The 20,867-nt window shown below is 40.8% G+C and overlaps 1 protein-coding gene across 1 annotated transcript in view; it reads right to left on the bottom strand.

The window, feature by feature from the left end:
- PPP4R1 (protein phosphatase 4 regulatory subunit 1) overlaps window positions 1-20,224 on the bottom strand; it is a 40,655-nt gene extending 20,431 nt beyond the window's left edge. Inside the window, exons 1-6 of the mRNA XM_063130564.1 lie at window positions 20,039-20,224; window positions 19,474-19,518; window positions 5,834-5,969; window positions 3,613-3,719; window positions 1,577-1,719; window positions 180-326 (exon numbers count right to left, since the gene is read on the bottom strand). Of these exons, the coding sequence (XP_062986634.1) occupies window positions 180-326; window positions 1,577-1,719; window positions 3,613-3,719; window positions 5,834-5,969; window positions 19,474-19,518; window positions 20,039-20,045 (585 nt within the window). The 5' untranslated portion in view covers window positions 20,046-20,224. The remainder of the gene's footprint in view (window positions 1-179; window positions 327-1,576; window positions 1,720-3,612; window positions 3,720-5,833; window positions 5,970-19,473; window positions 19,519-20,038) is intronic.
- Window positions 20,225-20,867: the final 643 nt, after the last annotated feature.

The following is a 20,867-nucleotide window of genomic DNA, read 5'->3' as shown; positions in this document are numbered from 1 at the left end:
TGATACCTGAAATACTCTTAGCCCTATAGTTATGTCGTATCTTAAGGTGAAAAACTCTCCTTTACATCTCATTTACTGAAGCAAAAGTACACCCTGCAGGCAAGCAGCTCTATTTGCTGTGCGCTAAATCCAAGTATTTAACCATGGCCTGGACCAAATAACTTCATGCTCCTACTTACTGCCACAGCCTCTGTCTTCACATCATCATTGCTGTCTGGAGCAGTCAATTCTACAAGAACCGGGCATACTTTGGTCTCCACATCATATCGCTCAATAAGTTCTTGCTCTAACAAAACAAGTAATGCTGCCTGGCTTGTTTTTCTCACCTGTGTTTAAAAAAAAAAGGTAAAAGAGCGGTGGGAGAGAAGGAAACATGAATATGTGAAATACTGAGCTCATAATAAATATGAAAAGAGTCCAAATGTACCTTAGTAGCTTAACCAGCTTCCCCCCTCCCAAAAGAACATTAAAAACAAGAACCAGTGTTGCAAGTCTGTGCTATGAGAGCTTTAACTCCTGTGTTAAGATAAAGTTGACATGGAGCAGAATTAAGCCCCTACTGCAGAGGTGGGCAAACATGTGCCCCTAAGGTCTGCGTGTAGTAGCAATTCAAGGGCCACTGCCAACTGAGGTGGAACTCTCTCTCTCCCTCCCTCTCTCACTCACAGACACTTCTCCTACCCACCCCCTCCATCTACCTTGATTCCCTCTTTCTGGGGCAGGAAATGGTGACCTCTCTCTGCTTTGACTGCTCTAACCAGCCTTACTCCATGGTTCCTCCCTCCACAAAACTTGACTTTTCCCCTGAAGCCTTTGTTACAGCTCCTTAGTCATCATACCTTACTAAAACTAACCAAACATTCTTCCCACTTACCCTCCCCTGTCTCTTCCTTCCCTGTATCACATTTTGAGGTCCAAGCTCCTTAGGGCCAGAACTTGTCTTGTTGCTACTTTAAACCATCGTGCACATTGATGGCGCCATATCTATATATATAAAACACTTAGGTATGTTTCCATAAAGGCTTCAGCGGATACAGGTTACTAATCAACAGTAACGTGTAATGTCAGCTGATACAGGTTGCTAAGCCCCTCGCCTGACTCCTCCGGGCTTTCCAAAGTAATCCTATCCCCCTTTCTGCCTCTTCGCTCCCCCCCCCCCAAAGGGGGCAGCGCCACGGTCCGGAGCATGAGCGAGGCATGGCCGGTTTCTTGGTGGCCAGGTGGGAGGCCGCTCGCCTGCTGTGAGCAGAGGCCCCGGCCTAATCTCATGTGAGCTGGGCCCAAGGCTGACAGGAACCCCAGGGAGAGGGGGACACCTGCTCCCCCTCCCCCTGACCTCCCTGCCCCCCAGATCTGCCAGATGGCACTGTATCAGCGGCCTCCAAGCAGCCCGCACCCCCGCAATATTTAATTAATAAACTTTAAGATATGCTACAATGGCGTATGTTACGCCGGGTACAGCTAGTAAACAAAGAATTTGTCAAAACTATTTAGTTGTTTAGAATAAAAAGTATAAATATTACGTGAATTCTATATATGATCTTATATAGAGTTCAGTTATTCAAGGGATTCTCACCTGGTTATTCTGGTCTGCAAGGTATCTCACCACAATTGGTAATAAATATTTTGAAAAAGCATACGGGATTGAGGGCCTGTTTTCTTGACAAAACATAGCAATATGAGGCACCTGTTCCATCAATTCAGCTCGTACTGTCGGCTCTAAATGTCAAAATGCACCAATAACTCATTTGCAAGTCAGAAGTCAAATTCCTACTATAACGCAGTGCTAGAAAATTACTTCTAATTGGTCACAATTACCCTGTTCAGAAGCCATGCTAAGCCACGGAGGTTAAGCATTTTGAGCTAAACATTTTGGCTTAGCATGTTGTGTGAACCATTCTTACCAGGGTGGGTACATAACCATGGTTTAAACACGCTCACTAACCATTTGCTGCGAACGGGTTAGCGGCCTAACCAAGGCTTAGTGTGTTGTCTGAACAGGCCCAATTAGAATCAACATTTTATGAATTAAAATATTCAATAAGTTACTAACTGTTTTTTGTTTTAATAGTACTGGATTTTTCATTCTTCAAAAATTCAACTTATTATTAAGTATTTTGTCACCTAATTGTTCCAACCTTACTAATTATGCAGCTGAGAAAATACAGGCACAAAGTTTCCATTGATCTTTTGGTGGTTCCAAAATAGGGGTTATTGGGAAGACGAGGGATGTGGAGCTAAGGGTGGGGTAGAGTATATATTGGTTTAAGAAATTTCATTCAACTAGTTTTAAAATATTCAGAAGAAAAAGGATTTCATTCAAAAGGCTATTGTACCAACTTCCTCAAGAAAACATTTCATGATAAATATGATATTTTGGAATCTATCTAAATTAATCAAGTACTAGTTTTCTTGGCAGATAAAGACTTTTATGACTTTTGCTTCCTATAGAAACTTTCATTTTAAGAATGTTTATATAGCTTTTCAATATACACATTTCCAAGGCAGCTTACAAATAAGAAAAGAAACATACACATCAACAGGCAGCAGATAAAAGCAGCATAACATAACACAATAACAATGGTTAAGGCCTGAGAAAATTAAAAGGTCGCCCTTCACCTGATGCCAAATAGAGTAGGGACTAAGCAGCATTCAAGAAGTGGGAATCCCACTACCAAGAAATTCCTTCTCACAATTGCTACCTGCCACATTTCAGATGGTGTGGGGCAACTGGAGGAAGGCCTTTATGATCTCAGTGCTTAGGCAGGCTTGTGCTGGAGAAGGCAGGTATTCACGCCCAAGCCATTTAGGGCTTTAAAGGCTCCAGCATTTTGAACTGTGTTCAAAAGAGGTTCCCAGCACTCGTTTCGGGTTAGCAGACTAGTGCCTGTGTTCTGAATGGCAGTTTCTGAATAGTCTTCAAAGGCTGCTGCACATACTATGTATACACTCCAGTAGTCTAAACTGAAGGTGACCAGGACATGGATAACAGTGCCCAGGCTATCTATGTCCAGGACTGGTCACGGCCGGCACACCACCAGTAGCCCACTGGTGGAAAGTGCTTCATGCCATGGAAACCACTGGGGTACTCAGAGATAAAGCTGGCTATAAGAATACTCTGAAACTTCAAACCTGCTTCTTTAAGACAAGTGCAAAGACAAGTTGAATTCTACTTCCCCATGCAGAAGAACCACCAGTACCCCTATCTTATCTGGATCAAATTTCATCTACCCATTACTGATCTCAGACACCAATTAATTTATATATATTTATTCAGTGCATTTTTAGTCACCTTTCAAGACTCCAGTCTTCCCAAGGCAGCTTACAATATAAAACAGACAACTCTAGACCAATACAACAAGTTCATAAATAACCCATTTTTCCTTTAATCTGTCTTCCTGCAATACTATGAATTTAGTTTTATGAGTCCTGATGCTGCAGCATGTGCAACAGTAACTAGAGGACATTGACAGTGACGCTCAAAGAAAAACATGACATCCAGTTCAATTTGATAAACCATTTTCATTAGGGTTTCTGTGACTGCCTTTAAACTTCCTAGTCTTAAACACCCTCTTACTCCATAACCCTACAGCGATTGTTCATATACCATACCTGAATCATCCGCTAGCCTGCTGACTCTTTCCAAAACAGCAATACAATCACGCTCATCATCACTCACTTCTTTCAAAGTGTCCAACAAACTTCGAGCCACCATTTGCCTAGAACATAAAAGAGTAAAGTAAAGTATATTATAGTAAAGTATATTATAGTCTTTACATTGTGATAATTTACCTATCCCAAAATAATATATCACAATTCTATCCTAGCCTTCTCCGGAGAACTCAAAGTAGTGTATTCTGGCTACCCTATTTTGCCCTCATAACAACTCTGTGAGGTTAGGATGAGAGTGTGTGACTTGGCCAAAGCTTTATGGCTGTTTGTGGCAATATGAACCTGCTTTCCCTGGTCCAACATTTTTTGTTGTTCCTATTCAGCTACCCACAGGATCAAAATTAATCTGAATAAATACTTAGTATTAGAAAATCAGAACATCATTTTAAACTAATATTACCGGAGAAAATATTGGAATTATACTCACTCCTACTCTACTACATAAGGATTCTAAGTGCAAAAACAAACTACTTGCCTTAGAATTCAATGACTAAGATGAATTTCACAATGTATGAATATTCCAACGTCAGATGGCAGACTGAGCCTCATAAACGGATTTGTATTACGTTACAGACCTGCACTGCATATCTACTAAAAATGTAACATCTGAGGTGGCCACCCATCTTTAACTGTGTTCACCTACAGCAGTGGTTCCCCAACTTTTTCTGGTAACCGCCCCCTTGGTTCCACAAACTCATGCCCAGTGCCCCCTGCATGCAGCCCCTTTAAATGGGAAGCACCCGCTGCAGGCTGGCCAAGGGAGGGAGGGAAAAGAGAGCAAAAGCCTCTGTTTTGCAGCCAGCGGGGCGGGGCACACCAAGCAGGGTACGTCTCTTCATTAGCGCTGTGGTGCTTTTTAAATATTTCCATTCACCGTTAAAAGGACTCTTCTTAAACAGTATTAATACATGTGTGGATTTTTCCCCTATATGGCTTGGGACGAAACTACTTTCTCCCATAAAAATGTCCCTGGGTTTTAAGACCTTCTAGAGAGGCACTTCTCGGAAAAGACCACCTCGAGCGCCCCCCTGCTGCCCCCTTGCCTCTTAACGCCCCCCTATGCAATCCCACTGCCCCCAAGGGGGCAGTACCGCCCACTTTGGGAACCACTGACCTACAGCATACTTACATTTGGACAACAACTCAGGGTGGGTTAAAAAAAATGGATTTTTTAAAATTTAAATTGGATTTTTTTTAATTTAAATTGGATTTTTTAAAATTTAAATTGGATTTTTTTTTAATAAAATGCTTTTTGAGGAAAAATCTATCTAAAGATAGTTTTCTATTTAAGATACATTATAGTCCAAAGGTTATTCATCATGAAATAAGGATTAGTTTTTAATTATGTAGCATGAGGCTGTTTAAATTTTTTGGTAAATGAATTCCATTAATCCATTCACAATGTCATGCTCTTCCAGAAGTTTCTGTAAGATTATTTTTCTCTTTTCAATAAAGTACAGCAGAAAAGTTGTCCAATTATGAATGATTAACCTATTAAACTGGTGACAGTTCACCTTGCAATAATTTCATAATTATCTATCTATGATGTGTTTCTAATAGTATAACCAAATCAGTATTTTTTTGATATAACTGTAAAAATAATCTTAAAAATAATCCGAAAAGTTGCTATTCTAAAAATGAAACCTTCATCTGGTTGTAAATATTAAGATTATGTCTTTGGTAACTGAGTTGTGTAAATATAGCGAGGAAGAGGGCACTTGGGGGGGGGGGAAGTCACATGATTAAATCGAGTCTTTCTGAGTAGTGATTTAAATCATGATTTAAATCAAATCCACCCTGCTTAGCCTCCTCAAACATTACAATTTTAGGGCATAATCTTATGCATGTTTAGACGGAAAAGAAGTCCTACAACTGGGAGTTGTAGGATGTTTTCCTGACTAAACATGCATAGGACTGCTCTTAGTGTGGATATAATACAAGTCTGTGATGCATATCTTCTTACAAAGTAATATGTGAAGTAGCCCTTGATAAGGGCAGATAATCCACCAAATGTAAAAAGGTGGACTGCAGTATGATTTCAATTCATAGTATGTCCTTACAAAAAAGATTTTTTTTGTCTGGCACACAAGAAATAAATAAATTTTAAAAAACAACAACTTATAAAAATATGAACTCTGCTCTTTCGGCTTACATACCATACCTATTAAAAATATTCTCGCTTGCAGCGTACTTGTCCAATCTTCCCAGAGGCGTCAACATTTCATCTTGTGAGACAAAGTCCAGGGCTGAAGGTATAATAATCACATCAGACTCTGAGCTGTAGTCATCCACACCAACTATCAGAGACATCAGAAATATTCCTTATAATCACAATTCTATATTTTGAAATAGACGAATCCCTAATGCTGAGAAAATCCTATGTGAGAGTCTGCTTTCTTAAAACTTCCATGTTCTTTTACAATACTTTCCCTTTTAAAGCAGGTTTTAATGCAATTCCATAATTGTTCTTGAAATTTGCACTTATTTTCTCGTACAAAATATTTTTCCAACTTCCCGAGTCTCAAATATTTTGCGAAGTTACAGGACGCATACAACTTTACCATACGTAGACATTAAGTGACTGCTAACTTCCTACTGGTCTTTCAATCGACTGACCATCTTTGAAAGCATCTCCAGTCAAAAGAAAGAACTCTATGATATAGCCAATGTATATACGTGTGTGTGTGTTTGTGCGAGAGAGAGAGAGAGAGAGAGAGAGATCTTCTAGACTGATTAAGATCCAAAAGCCTGGAAACGTAGTTTCAACCAAACCAAAATTACACCCTATATGAAAGCATATAGTTAAGTGGTCTCTTATACAAGAAGGATGCTGGTGAACGTCCATACTAGTACCAGTTACTGAGAGCAGCTCCACACTTTACGTGGCATTCACAGTTGCTGCGGGTATATTGGTGTTTCCTACAGCAAACATGTAAAATGAGGACAATGTACCAACCTATCAGCAAATGTGTCCTTATTGATCTGGGGCTCCTAAACATATATATGCTGGCCTTTAAGAATTGAGTACGTCATCCTCATTTTGCCTATTTGCTGTGGGAAAACACTTGTGTAACACCAGCAGACCTGCTGCAAATAAATCTGCTCCGTAAAGCATGGAGCTGCTATTAGCTGTCCCAGTAATGCAAATGAGACACCCTGTAAAAAATAAAGTTTTGCCAACATGGAATTACTCACAGGGATCAGTTTAATTACAAAAAAATGAAATCACATATCTATTGAAAATGCTTTTCCTAAAAAGAGTTAGCAAAACTAACGGTCAGCATCAAGTATATTAAACATTTTTTTCTTAAAAACAGAACAAAAAAGACACGCACACCCCAAACTCTATAGATGCCATTTCTGGCAAGTAAATGCAATATCTTGCCTTTACACACTATGCCTAGCGCATTCACTATTAGCAAATAACACTCCTCTGAGGTTTCTTTCTAAATACTGAGAGAGTACAATACAGTGGAGCAAACTAAACATTGACATTTCCTCAGAAAGTGGGAGAAAACAGTAGAGTACCTTTCCCCAACCTGGTGTTTCTAGATGTGTTTGACTACAAATCCCATGACATTGGCTGGGGACGTTACAGTCAGACACATCTGGGGAGCACCAGATTGTGGAAAGCTGAAACAGAGTATTCATCCATCAACATTTTTCCACTGGATGAATGCATAAGAAATTAGCAGCATCCATTAGTGTCTCAGCATATTTGTTTTATTTATTTATTTATTTATTTATTCATTCATTCATTCATATCCGACATGTTACCACATGTGATCTCAGGGTGCATCACAACAAGCAGATAAAAACAGATACAATTTAAAAACAGTAATGTCAAACAACAATTACCTAAAGACCTGTTGAAAAAGAGAATTCTTCTATTGGCTCCAAAAGTTACATAACATAGGAGTAAACTGAAGTGTGTGTGTGTTTGTGGGGGGGTAGATTTCACAACTGGGATGCTACTGCTGAGAAGACCTTTCAACAAGTTATAGGGGTTATTTTTTAACGGGCCTGTTCTGTTCAGACAACACGCTAAGCCGTGGTTGGGCTGCTAACCCTTTGCAGCAAATGTTTAGTGTGTTTAAACTGTGGTTATGTAGCCACCATGGTTAGGAATGGTTCACACGACACACTTAGGCCTTAGCTAGACCTAAGGTTTATCCCGGGATCGTCCCAGGGTCATTCCTGTTCATGTAAATGACACACAGGATATCCCGGGAGCAGGCAGGGATGACCCTGGGATAAACCTTAGGTCTAGCTAAGGCCTAAGTCATGGTTCACGTGACATGCTAAGCCATAATGTTTAGCTCAAAATGTTTAACCACTGTGGGTTAGTGTGTTGTCCGAACAGGGTCAGAATCTGTCACTGATGGCATCCTCAGAAAGGCCTCCCCAACTAACCTCAAACCAGAGCAGCATTTATTTATTTAAAATACTTCCTGGAAGCCCTTCAGGGCAGAAGGCCTCCCAAGGCATCTTACAACACTAATATACATAATCAATAAGATATAAAAAGCGATAAAAATATAAATACAATAAAAACAGCAATAAAATCCAATGATCCAAAAGGAGGCAGATAAGAAAATTATTATTATTATTATTATTATTATTATTTATTAAACAGCAGCAGCAACAATAGCAACAACAGCAATCATATAAGGTAAAACAATGTTTTCAAGGCCTTCTTAAAAGCCTGCAATGATGGAGCATCGCGGACCCCCAAAAGTAACGTATTCCAAAGGTATGGGACCACTGCAGAGAAGGCCCTATCACATGTGGTCACCCACCTAACTGCTCTCACAGGTGAGCAGATGAGAAGGGCCTGTCTTGCTGATCTTAAAGCTCATGCAGGCCAATATGGTGAAGGCAGTCCTTCAAGTAATTTGGTCCCAAACCATTTAAGGCTTTAAAGGTCACATACAGCACTTTAAATTGAGCTCAGAAGCACACTGGTAACCAGTGCAGTTAGTGTTAACACTTGGGGGGGGGGGGTTATTCTGCACCTTCTGAAGTTTCTAAACCATCTTCAAAGGTAGCCCCATGTACAATGCATGACAGTAGTCCAGCTTGGAAGTCACTAGTACATGGATATATATGGGGTCATATTTGGGCAAAGACATTATACGGATTATATGGGGAAAGGCACTCCTTAAGGTATTCAGGTCGGAACTGTTTAGAGCTTTGTACTTTAGTCACTGGGCCCAATTCAAGGTGATAAGGCTAATAGGCAGCCAGTGTAGGTCTTTTAAGGACCAGTATAATGTGGTTCCTGACATACACACCCGTTGACAGTCTGGCTGCTGCATTCTGCACCAGCCACAGTCTCCAGACTGTCTTCAGCGAGTTGCAGTAACCTATGAGTCAGAAAAACATTTTTGATTTGTAAGGGCAAACATCTATTAAAGGACTCCAGTATTAATAGATTCCAGGATTTCCACCCTAATAATGCCAAAGAGTAGAGCAATGATAGTTTACCTCACTTGAGAATCTTGGCCAATTGCAACTTCCAAATTAAAACTGCAAGTTCTAGTAGTGTGTGTTTCCAACCTTTTTAGATCTGTGTTCTGTACTGCTCAGTTGAGAGCCATTCCTTCCCATAAGATACCTGGCCCTAAGAAGTCCCTAGTGGCTCTACCACAATGGTACTGAGTCCACTCATATTTGGTGCATGCCCCTTCCCATACCTTGCTGTAATATCATTATGCCAAGAAACACGCATGGGCGGGGGGGCGGGGAAGGCAAGGATCTACTCCCCTTCTTCTTAAATTGAATGCATTAGTTGCAGTGTCACTCATACTGACAGAAAAGTGCAACCACCCTAAGTAAAACACATGCCTATAAATCAAGGAAACATGAAGACAAGAATAATTCCACCTCTAACAAAAAGCTAAAATCCATTGAAGAAAAGTTCACCTCTCTTCAAACTGTTAAGATTTAAGCATGGCAATACAATATGTACCAAACAGATACAGAATCATGGATGTTTAAAGTCCCGGAGATGCAATAATGGTGCACAATACTGACAAGAAATCCAGGTGTGCACTGTAGTTACCTTATAAAGCACAAACACTTTTTCTTAGTTTTATTTATCCTACAGCAGTGAACATGACACCTTACAGAGTTACAAAAGTAACTGATAACCCCTTATTTCCAAGGAGCTAACAATCTAAAATAAACTGAAGAAAATAACGAAGAAAGGGAGGTAGGTTGTTAATGAATGCCATTACTCATGTCTAAAGGTTGGTTATAATTGGGAGTGAGGATTAAGGGGATAGAACCAAAGTCATCTCAGAAAAGGTACAATTTGAGGAGGGTTTTGAAAGAATGAAGAGAGGTGGCACCTCATACTTATTCAAGGAGCAGGTTCCACATGTCAGAGGCAGTATGGAAGAAATGGCTGCAATCATTTAAGGGAGCAGGTGACCTTCAGTCGGCAGAAGGTGATAGAGCTGGAATAGCAGAGCTCAAGATGGCGATGTAATAAGAATAAGAAACAAGGGCTAAAAGATACGGTGGCACACGGCCAAAGGTGGTGCAAGCCATGTTCAACTTTAAAGGTGAAAAAATAGTCTCCGATAGAAGTGGATGAAGGGATCTGAGGGAGAGCATCATGTGATCAGAGCAACAGGAAAGGTTGAGTAACTCTTGCAGCAGAGTTTTGGATAAAGGTGAGAGGACAGATATACGAGAGAAGTCAGGGGTAAGGTTGTAGTCATCAACGCAGGCAATGACCAGAGCATGAACCCGAGGTTTAGAGAGGTTTTTCCAGTGTTGTTTAGTGAGAAGTGGCATAACTTGGCAACTGATTTAATGTGGGGAGCAAAGGAGAGAGATCCTTGTTGTAGGGTTATGTGGGGGTTCCTTAACTCTCACATAACCCCTAATGGCTGGATTCAGATGACACAACCCCACAATCAGTGGTGGCACTTCTTTGGTTTTGCTTATTACAAATAAGTCAAAGACACTACTAAATGAGATATCTATTGATTTAGAATAGAATCTTTTTTTCCAGAAAACTCACATCACTGATACATTGTTAGGTTTTGAAGGTGAGGGCTTAGAGCAGTTTTACCATCTGCCCCACAGTTGTGAAAACATTAAAGTAGCAGCCCCTATACTTGTCTAATTGGAAGTAAAGCCTAAAAAGTTCAATGGGCCTTACTCCCAAATAAGTGAACCTAAGATTGTGACATAAGCTGCCTTATGCACAGAGATCAGGCCACTAGTCTATCACTATTCTTTACTTTCCAACCAAGAGAGTCTACCTGGAGATGCCAGGGGTGGAACGTCGTGTTCTTCTGCATGCCAAGCATGAATGCTACTGCTGAGCTATGGCCATTCCAAACAGAATTTGCTTCTCCTGAAACTCATGGGAATACTAACCTCTCTATTTTAGCAGGCTCTTATTAAGTGAGATTGAAAGTTAGTTGAAATTTTAAGCTATGGGGTTTCTCAATTATTTATTCTTAATAGCCACAATCTTGAAGCCAAGACAAACGAGAGAACACATGAGAACTCACCACTTTGTACAAAGATTTCCCTAACAGAAGCTAACAGCTGGCTCTCTTGCACTGTACAAGCTTCCCAGTTGTTCTCATGAATAAAGTAGAGCTAATGTGATGGAGTATTCTATAGAAAGTCCTGAATACATACAGAAATTGCTTCTGCCAGATCCCTCACAACTGCAGTCTACAGGCATAATCCAGCACATAGTACAGTGTGTAGTTATCTACGTGCTGGACTGCAGCCTATTTCTTTTGAGTTTATTTAATTTGTTAGTTTAAGTATTTTCCGATTTGTCCTGAGCTTTCAGGATAGGATAAATAAAAACAGAAATCAACATACAACCATGATTTTATCTTCAAGCTTCTTGCAACATTATCCATGTCAACAGCAATCCCAATAAACTGGATTACTAACTCTCGTATACAGTTTTTAAACACTTTTACAAATTCAGTAACAGACACAATCAATTTGGAAATACCCTCTGCCTCCAAAAGTGTGGATGAATTCAATTCCTTCAAGGATCTACCATCAATGGGATCCACAGCTGCCATTTTAACTGTACTACCTCAGTTCACCATTCTGCCTTCAGTAAATGACCCAATCTAGCAAAAGACTCTTTAACACAGCCTTCTAATAAGAGCAGTGCTTGTAGCAAGTCAGAAAAATCACCTTCCAAGGCACCTTCTTTGTGCCTTCTACAGAAAGAGGAAAACTGTCATGCCCCAATTTAAACTCCTTCTAGTTGACTCGTCATGCTTTATTTTACACTATAGCTCTACACCGATGATAACTGACTTACTTATGGAATACACATCACAATGGGGGCCCTGATGCATGTTTAGGGCTTTCTGGCATTATCATTAATTGCAAAGTCTCCCACATTTCTACCCATGAGTTAACTGTTACACCCATTCACAAAATCCTTGTTAAATCTTCCTTGTAGAAAAGGGAAGCACATGTGGTAAACTACTAAGGTAAGCTGGACAATTTTCCACTGCTATACTTTCCCATAGAAAAATGCTAATTCTATGAGATAATGCACTAAAAACAATAATCATGAATGGATACAATACTAGTGTAATTGAAACTGTCCAGGTTGCAATTAACTTTTTGCAGGTAGCTATCCCTAGGAAGTGCATGCATGTGTGTGTCCTCACTACATTTCCCAAATTAGTGCAACAAATTGAACATGCTAAAATTAGTACATTACTTTCCAGTGCTTTTGTTCTTTTTTCTTCACAATCGCAAAAGTAAGGGACATGTATGCTATTGAGTGGTCAGGTCTTTAAATATTTACAAATATCCCAATAAAAATAATTTCAAGGTAAAGCTTTCAATTACTTTGAACACCAATAAAGTGTGCTTTATTGATCTTTTTCCATAATCAAATAAACTACTTTGACCATAGGAAAAATGTTTGAGATACTTATATAGCATGAAAAATTTAAGAGTACGTTCTTAAAGGACTGACACTCTATAGACTCTGGGATTGGAGCCTGTCTGTCCTCAGCCCTGGCAGTCAGGGCAGGAGGAATGAAGGGATTTTTGCCTCCTGCCACTGTATTATTATTATTATTATTATTATTATTATTATTATTTATTTATTTATATAGCACCATCAATGTACATGGTGCTGTACAGAGTAAAACAGTAAATAGCAAGACTCTGCCGCATAGGCTTACAATCTAATAAAATCCTAGTAAAACAATAAGGAGGGGAAGAGAATGCAAACAGGTACAGGGTAGGGTAAGCAGGCACAGGGTAGGGTAAAACTAACAGTATAAAGTCTGCACAACATCAAGTTTTAAAAGCTTTAGGAAAAAGAAAAGTTTTTAGTTGAGCTTTAAAAGCTGCGATTGAACTTGTAGTTCTCAATTGTTCTGGAAGAGCGTTCCAGGCGTAAGGGGCAGCAGAAGAAAATGGACGGAGCCGAGCAAGGGAAGTAGAGGCCCTTGGGCAGGCGAGAAACATGGCATCAGAGGAGCGAAGAGCACGAGCGGGGCAATAGTGTGAGATGAGAGAGGAGAGATAGGAAGGAGCTAGACCACTGCTTTTTAAGATTTTTAGCTAGACAGGCCTCTCTGCTGACCTATCTCTCAGTTTGCAGGGACGGGAATGGAGAGGATCCTGGATACTGCAGACCCATACTTCTTCTTCCCCCCTCCACCCACCATCCCATCCTTAATTCTTCTTTGAAGTTACTGTTGAGAAGCTACTCAGAAGGAGATGCTGCTACAGAGCTTTCTGTGGTGACTGGAAGGCTTGTTGGTGAGGGGGGGATTGGGAGAGAAATTCACGCCATCCTATGGTTGATGGGACACCTTCTTGTGGACCATAGGATTGCTCTGCCCAATGGTTTATTTTTTTCTTATTTTTATTTGCTAAATACAAGTCAAGTTAGTATGATAAATCAGATGCACAATGGAAATTTTTCCAATTCAACATTTTCCAGAAAACCCAGACTACTGTGTTAAACACTAACCATTTTGTGACAATGACTAGATCATAATTGTTATAGTGATGCAAACATGAAATAAAGTAAGCAAACATAACCACTGCATATGCTTTAGTTAAAGTCTGTATTTGAACTACACAGATTTGGAAAAAAAATCATAGGGAAAAAAGTAAGTTTACATTACCTTGCTACAATGGTCTAATCTCTAATTATAATGAAGCTCTAATCTCTAATTATCTCCATCACACTATGCGTGAGAACTATGTGGGGAAAACAGGCTAACCACAGTTGAAGACATTGGTGGACACCTTACAAATAATGTAATAGCTTCCTAACAATTCTAACATATGATAATTAGCCCAGGAGACAATGAACAGTGCCACCAACTCTGTGCTGGAAATTCGCTTACGAATTTAAGAATTAGTTCCACAGACCACAAAAAAGTTATTTTATGGTTCTCTCTGAAATTAGGAGTTCTCAAAGGTGTAGCACAGCTATTCACTTAAAAGTAGACTGAAAGCACCTCATTTGATTAAAGATTTCAAAATCTAGTGGCAGATCCAGAGGTTAGTCCACAGGTAAGCACAGAGCCAGACATCACATAACTGATATACTTTGGGAAGAGTCTTGATCATCATAGTTTTCCATTAAGTTTTGAATTTAAAAGAACATTTGACAACTTAATGACAGAAATACAAAACAAAGTTTATAAAATAAGTGAACTAGTATAAAGAAGCTCAGCTATATTATTTTTAAAATGTACTGATAGTTTTCAAGTTTAAAAAAAAACACCTAAATGCTAAATTATAAGTTTCAGGTTCAAATATAAATTCAAGGGATAGCTTGAGTTTTTAGCATTTGAATATTGGCAAATATTCTACATTCAAACTACAAATTCCATTAACTACATGGAACTTGTATGCAAAGCAGCTGCAGTAGTCCAGCACATATTTTTCAATGTGTTTAATGAAGAATGAATTGCATGCTTCCAGGCTATTAACCATTAACAATTGGGACAAGATACAGCAAAAGATTATGGGCAGACTGAGGAGAGGGATTCCTTTTTCATTCATAGCTTTAGAATTTTACTCCTCTTGACAATGGATTTTTAATTGGTTTCCCATGTGCCAAAATATGTTACATTTGCACTGACAGTTTAGCCTAACCACCAGTTTTCTTAATGAAGTTCTCATTAAGATCTTCCCATGTTCTCTCTCACCTATGGATCAAATGTTCTAAAATACCTATTTTTATTATAATTTTGCACTATGGTAAGAAACTGTATGCTCATCCATCCGAAGAATCCTTAATTTTCTAATTTAATAATGCTTTCCAAGAAGATGCATAAGTATATCCCTTTATAAACACTATTTCTAGAGAATGAAAATTCTGCAACTATGTTTATCCATTAATTATTTTGGAACACCATTATCCGAATGTAAATATATAAGACCTTGATCCAACATGATGGAATTATGGAGAGGGCTTTGAAATTAGTGCCATATGAATATAGAAGAGAATTCAACAAAATATAAAACAGCAGCTAAAAACCTAGATAAGTGTATTGAATTCAAAGAGAAACTCAAACTTATATGTCTACTGCCTAATGGCCTACAACAGTATTTCCCCCCTTAATGCTGCTAGCCCTGACTGATGCACCTGGATCTGGAAACTCAGGAGGAAGGCAGGTGCAACCTAGCGGCAGAACTGGCCACTGCCAGGGAGGGCCTTTCAGGATGCAATCAACACTTTGCAGTGCAACAAGGAAGCCCAAATGATTCCATTATTCTGTTTCCCTCATATGACTGTAAGAAAAGAACTGTAATTCATCTCTTCAACTCACTATTCATTAAACTTCATCTGTCCACAGGAATGTTGATCCACACTTTGGCTGTAGCTAGACCTAAGGTTTATAAACCCCAGGATTGTCCTGGGGTCAAACTTGTTCATCTAAGTGCCACACAGGGCATACAGCGCTCAGGCAGGGATGAACCCAGGATGATCCTGGGATAAACCTTAGGTCTAGCTACAGCCTTTGTAATAAACTTACTTAGTAATCGACATGAGTTGATTAAATTTCTCTTTAATAGCTGGTCAGAGGATACATCTGAGATAAAGAAGTTCCTGTCTGAGTGCAAGGACCTTCTGATCACCCTAACTGACTTTGTACTAACTAATCTAAGAGGGGAGGACATAGTTATCTTAAGAGAACTTGAAATAAAGAAAATCGAACAAAACTCTACACTAATAGACCATGTTATAACAGCTACTGAACCCACTGATCAAGTATACCAAACTGGGAAGGAGGATAAAATAGATGCTAGAACTGATGATGCACTGACTGGTAAGATGTAAACACAGTGGGAACTCAGGAGGAAGCATGCAATCAACACTTTGCACCCCATCGAGGAAGCCCAAACTTTCAAGTTCTCAACTGTCAAACAGAAGTTATAATCACATATATGTTATTAAAGTGAGTGAGAAAGGACTGGACAATAATATGCTACACCTTCTGCAAGTAGTCACTAATGTCCCCATAATTGCTACAAACAAATTATCATCTGTTTTGCCAACAGCTTGCACAGGAACTTAAGGCCTTTGATATTCACAAATCCTTGACAAAAACAAACTAGATTACCATAATTTACTGTATGCAGCTTGTTGCTGAAATAACACAAAGAACTAAAATAAAACATACAGTAGCCAGTCTCTCCTTAGATATCAGCTATTAAAAGCAAATCCAGTTTGCTGGCTTTGTCAGGGTCTCAGTTATGGTCAGCTTAAGGCCCCATCTCAATCCTCAAAATCAGGAGAACAGATCAGATCCTTTGATGACCCATTTCTCTGTATAAAAAGGGCCAAGACAGCTGCAGTACTCCAGGAACACACAGGTCACAAAGTTCAGGATGAAGCATGCAAGAACAAGAAAGAAAGTGTTCTTATTTGAAGAGCTTTGGCACAAAGTAGGCTTCTACAGGGAATGACCCTAATACAGAATTCAAACACTCTAATCACTCATTGAAAGGTGCTCCTATTTGATAAAACTTTCCCACTATAACCCTAATCATAAAAAAGTGAATGCATGAGCTCAAATAACAAGCATTACTTTTTTTGGTCAATAAAAGAAAGAGAGGGATACAACCTAATGAATATTAATTTGTATACAGCTGTACAGTGATGAACGCTAAAACCTTCACTCCTTAGAAACACTTTAGAACTTTGCAAGAGAATTTCTGTTTTCAAAGTGATTCAATCCAAGAGCTAACAAGTTTACACCTATAAAGTATACACCCATAAAGATTAAGGAGGAGGATATGGGAACCAACAGTAGCCAATATTATGAAGGATACTATGCTATCCAATTGCCTTAATATTCCCATTATTGAACATGTCTTTTTAATAAAGAGACATCTTTTGAATCTCTATTTTATTTAGTTTTTATTTCATTCATGTTCTCAGTTATTTCCTACAGTTCCTTTTTCTATCGTTTAGTGCACACAATATTCTAGTTATCTGCACAGACTCTTATTACATTTGCTACTTAAAAAATAATAATTGTGCAATCCTATGCAGGTTTAGACAGGAAAAAGGCCTACAGCTCCCAGCATTCCCCAGCCAGCATGCTGAGGAGTTGTAGGACTTCTTTCTGTCTAAACATGCATAGGATTGTGCCCTAAGTCACTCATACATTATTACTGGGATATGCTGAATGTCACAGCTGATCCTCCAAATACATTCTATTCAGAACACCAATATGCACCACTATTTTAATATAAGCATATTTCTTATGCAACCTAATGCTATTCATTCTAACTGGCAGCAGCTCTCTGAAGTCTTGTGTATAGGCCTTTCCTAGTCCACAAGCCCCAAACCTTTTTTAAACTAAAGAAACCAAGGTCAAAATCTGATGCATTCATAACCCTACAGAACTGTAGATTCAACATAAAATTTCTTCAGAAAACTATACATCCCTCTGTATTTTGTCTAATATACAAGAATCAAAACCCAATGTTCGATCAGTGGACTTCCACTTGCATAATGGGCTGTTCCTCTCCTCTCCCCTGTAGCCCCCACCGCTCAAAACTTCTCCAAAGGATCCTCTAACCCTCTGGAGCAGATTTTGAGGGTGCAGGAATTGCTCCTCTTTGGCCTTAGCTAGACCTAAGGTTTATCCCGGGATTGTCCCAGGGTCATCCCTGTTCATGTAAATGACAAACAGGATATCCTGGCCGATGAGACCATATCACGCCAGTAATTTTCCAGCTTCATTGGCTGCCAGTTCAGGTCCGGGCCTGATTCAAAGTGCTGGTATTAACATTTAAAGCCCTAAACGGCTTGGGGCCAGGCTATCTGAAGGAACACCTCCTCCCATATGTACCTGCCCGGACCTTAAGGTCATCCTCAGGGGTCGTTCTCCACAAGCCTCTGCCAAAGGAAGTGAGGCAGGTGGCTACCTGGAGGAGGGCCTTTTCTGCTGTGGCACCCCAGCTGTGGAATGAGCTCCATAAGGAGGTTTGCTTGGCACCTACATTATATTCTTTTAGATGCCAGGTGAAGTCTTTTATTCTCCCAGTATTTTAACAGTCTATAAATTAATTTTAACTTTGCTGTTTGAAATTTGTATTTTAAATTTGTATTTTTTGCATTGCTGCTGTTTTTATCTTGGTTGTGCTTTTATATTGTATTTTACATTATGGTTTTATACTATTGTTTTGTTTTGAATTGTCTTAAATTTGTAAACTGCCCAGAGAGCTTCGGTTATTGGGCGGTACAGAAATGCAATAAGTAAATAAATTAAAAAATATCCTGGGAGCAGGCAGGGATGATCCTGGGATAAACCTTAGGTCTAGCTAAGGCCCCTGTTTCATTGAGAGAAGCTGTTCCATTGGCAGCAGGATGGGTTAACTGGATAATACCCAAGGTCAAAGAGACTGCCACATCACCAAACTTTACCAATTTGGGGTTTATGCTTATCCTTCATGGAAAATAATACATTACTAATTTCATCACTCTACCCCAAAATTAATATAGATAGTCTCATTCAATAGATGCACTATAACTGAATAGTTAAAAACAACAACCCAGAATAAAAGAAATTCTTACATTACAACCTTCAATCAGCATTGATGACAGATAACAAACAAGTTTCATTTTGGGCAAGTACAACAATACCATTTGTCTTTCAATATTAAGACTCTGTTGTTAAGCTTCAAGCACAACATGACCTAAATCTCATCATCAGAATAGCAGCAGCCACGCTATCAGCACAACCAACCCATTCAACCAATGACTTTCCCCATTTCGACTTCGTGGACTCGAGAAAAGTAAAGAAGAAAAGAAAGAAAACTACACACACACTCATACATCTGTATACACACAAATAACTTTGCAAGCCATACACATAAATGCCTGTATGTGGGGAAACGAGCAAGGACAGCTGAGCATGGCTGCTTCCTCCCACAATGCAACTCGAGCCTCCTCCACGATTTCAAACCATTTATTCACGGAAGCAAAATCAACCGAGAGCTAGACACACGCGCGCAATCCAGGTCTCCCTCCGGTCCTCCCTCTCCACCCCCCCCCCCCATCCCCGCGCCAGGCGTAGGTTATAAAAGGCACAAACCCGCATGAAAAGGGACTGGGCTTCCTCTCCCCATTTCATTCCCGCCCCAGGATACCCCGAGTTTCCGGGTGCGAGTGAGGTGGGACCGCCCCTGCCCATCCCATCCCACCCCCCCCCCCACTCCAAGCCGTACTTCGAAAGGGACGGGCAGGGCGCCTCCTTGCGTGTTAGGAGAAGGCAGAGGGAAGCGGCTGGGGCTACTCACATCCGTCTATCTCCTCCTGCGGGTCCTCCTGGAGCAGCGACAGATCTAGACAGGAGGAACGAGAAGACAAGACAGACAATGTGAACTCTGGCCGAGGGATCTCCCAGGCCCCCACCTTCGCCCAAATCACAAGCGCGCCTCACGGCTCTGCGCCGTCTTCGCACACGAAAACACACAACACACACACTTCAGACTAGCCCCCTCCTCACATTCACACCCACAGGGTGGGGGGGGGGTGGAGAAAAGGGGGACGCCTACATCTGGCAACAAATCCCAGCAGCCCTTCCTACCACACATCCCTATATAGAAAGAGGCAAGCGATCCACACACCATTAATTAAACGAACAAAAATCCCCTCATAAACCAACGCCGTAGTTTTCCGCGCACACGTATGGACGGAGAGAGCTGGGCACCCCACCCCCCCACACCCTAAATCGGGGAGTTGCTGAGGGGACTCGCTAAAGAGCTTCTGCGGGGGGTTTCTTTGTTTTGACCCGGAGGGGGGTTTCTGAGGTGTTTCTATCGCGCTGGGACGGGATGGGGGTGGAAGGGAGGTGCTACCTACCCGCCATGTTTCTGCAAACCTCCCCGCCCGATTCCAGGGGCTACATTTAACCCGAAGTGGCAGCAGGAAGCGAGGGCTGAGGAAAGGGGACTCGACTGGGGTGGCGGTTGCGGCGGCGGGGTGAGGCCTTTAGGCCCAGGCAGCGTTTCCGGGCGTCCCCGGGAGAGTCTCACACAGAGCCAGAGAGGGAGGGGTCTGAGCCGGACACACAAACGGCTGCCCCCGCCTCCGCCAGGGAGGGAAAGAGGGCGAGCCTGACACACAGAGGCAAGCGGAGCTCTCGTGCTTTTGCCCTCTCGTCTTCCCCGGTCTGACTCACTCGGATCTCAAAAGCCGCCTGCGTCTGGCGTTGCTTGGAGGAGTTGCTCGCCTCAGCTGGCCCGGCTCCAACGGGACCGGTGAGGCAGAATGAACAACTTTAGACACTTCGGAAAGCACACCGTATCTGTGTGCCCGCAACATACTGCTGGGAATAGTTCGCTTGACCGTGACCCTCCACCGCTTCCCCACTATCCCCATCTCCTTTCCCAGCTTCAGTTTTCTGCATCCCCACCCTGGTACACACTGCCACAGTTTCATGGCTGCTACTTGTGGCTGCTTGCGGGGTTTCTTTCAGATCCACGCACTTTCCCTAGATCTAGATCTAGGTCTGGCTCTGATTTTTCAACTATTTATTTCTACTTGGCGCTGAGTTTCATTTGTCGTTTTTTTGGCTCAAGCACTGCATTCTATATTTCCTCCTGTCACTTTCTGACATTCTTGCGTTTGATTGGCATTGACCTGATTGTTTCTGGCTTTGTCTTTCTGTTATTTAGTTTTGACACCCTTC

This window comes from Elgaria multicarinata, chromosome 7, assembly GCF_023053635.1.
Source record: "Elgaria multicarinata webbii isolate HBS135686 ecotype San Diego chromosome 7, rElgMul1.1.pri, whole genome shotgun sequence".
NCBI lineage: Eukaryota > Metazoa > Chordata > Lepidosauria > Squamata > Anguidae > Elgaria > Elgaria multicarinata.
This window is presented reverse-complemented; position numbering and strand designations above follow the sequence as displayed.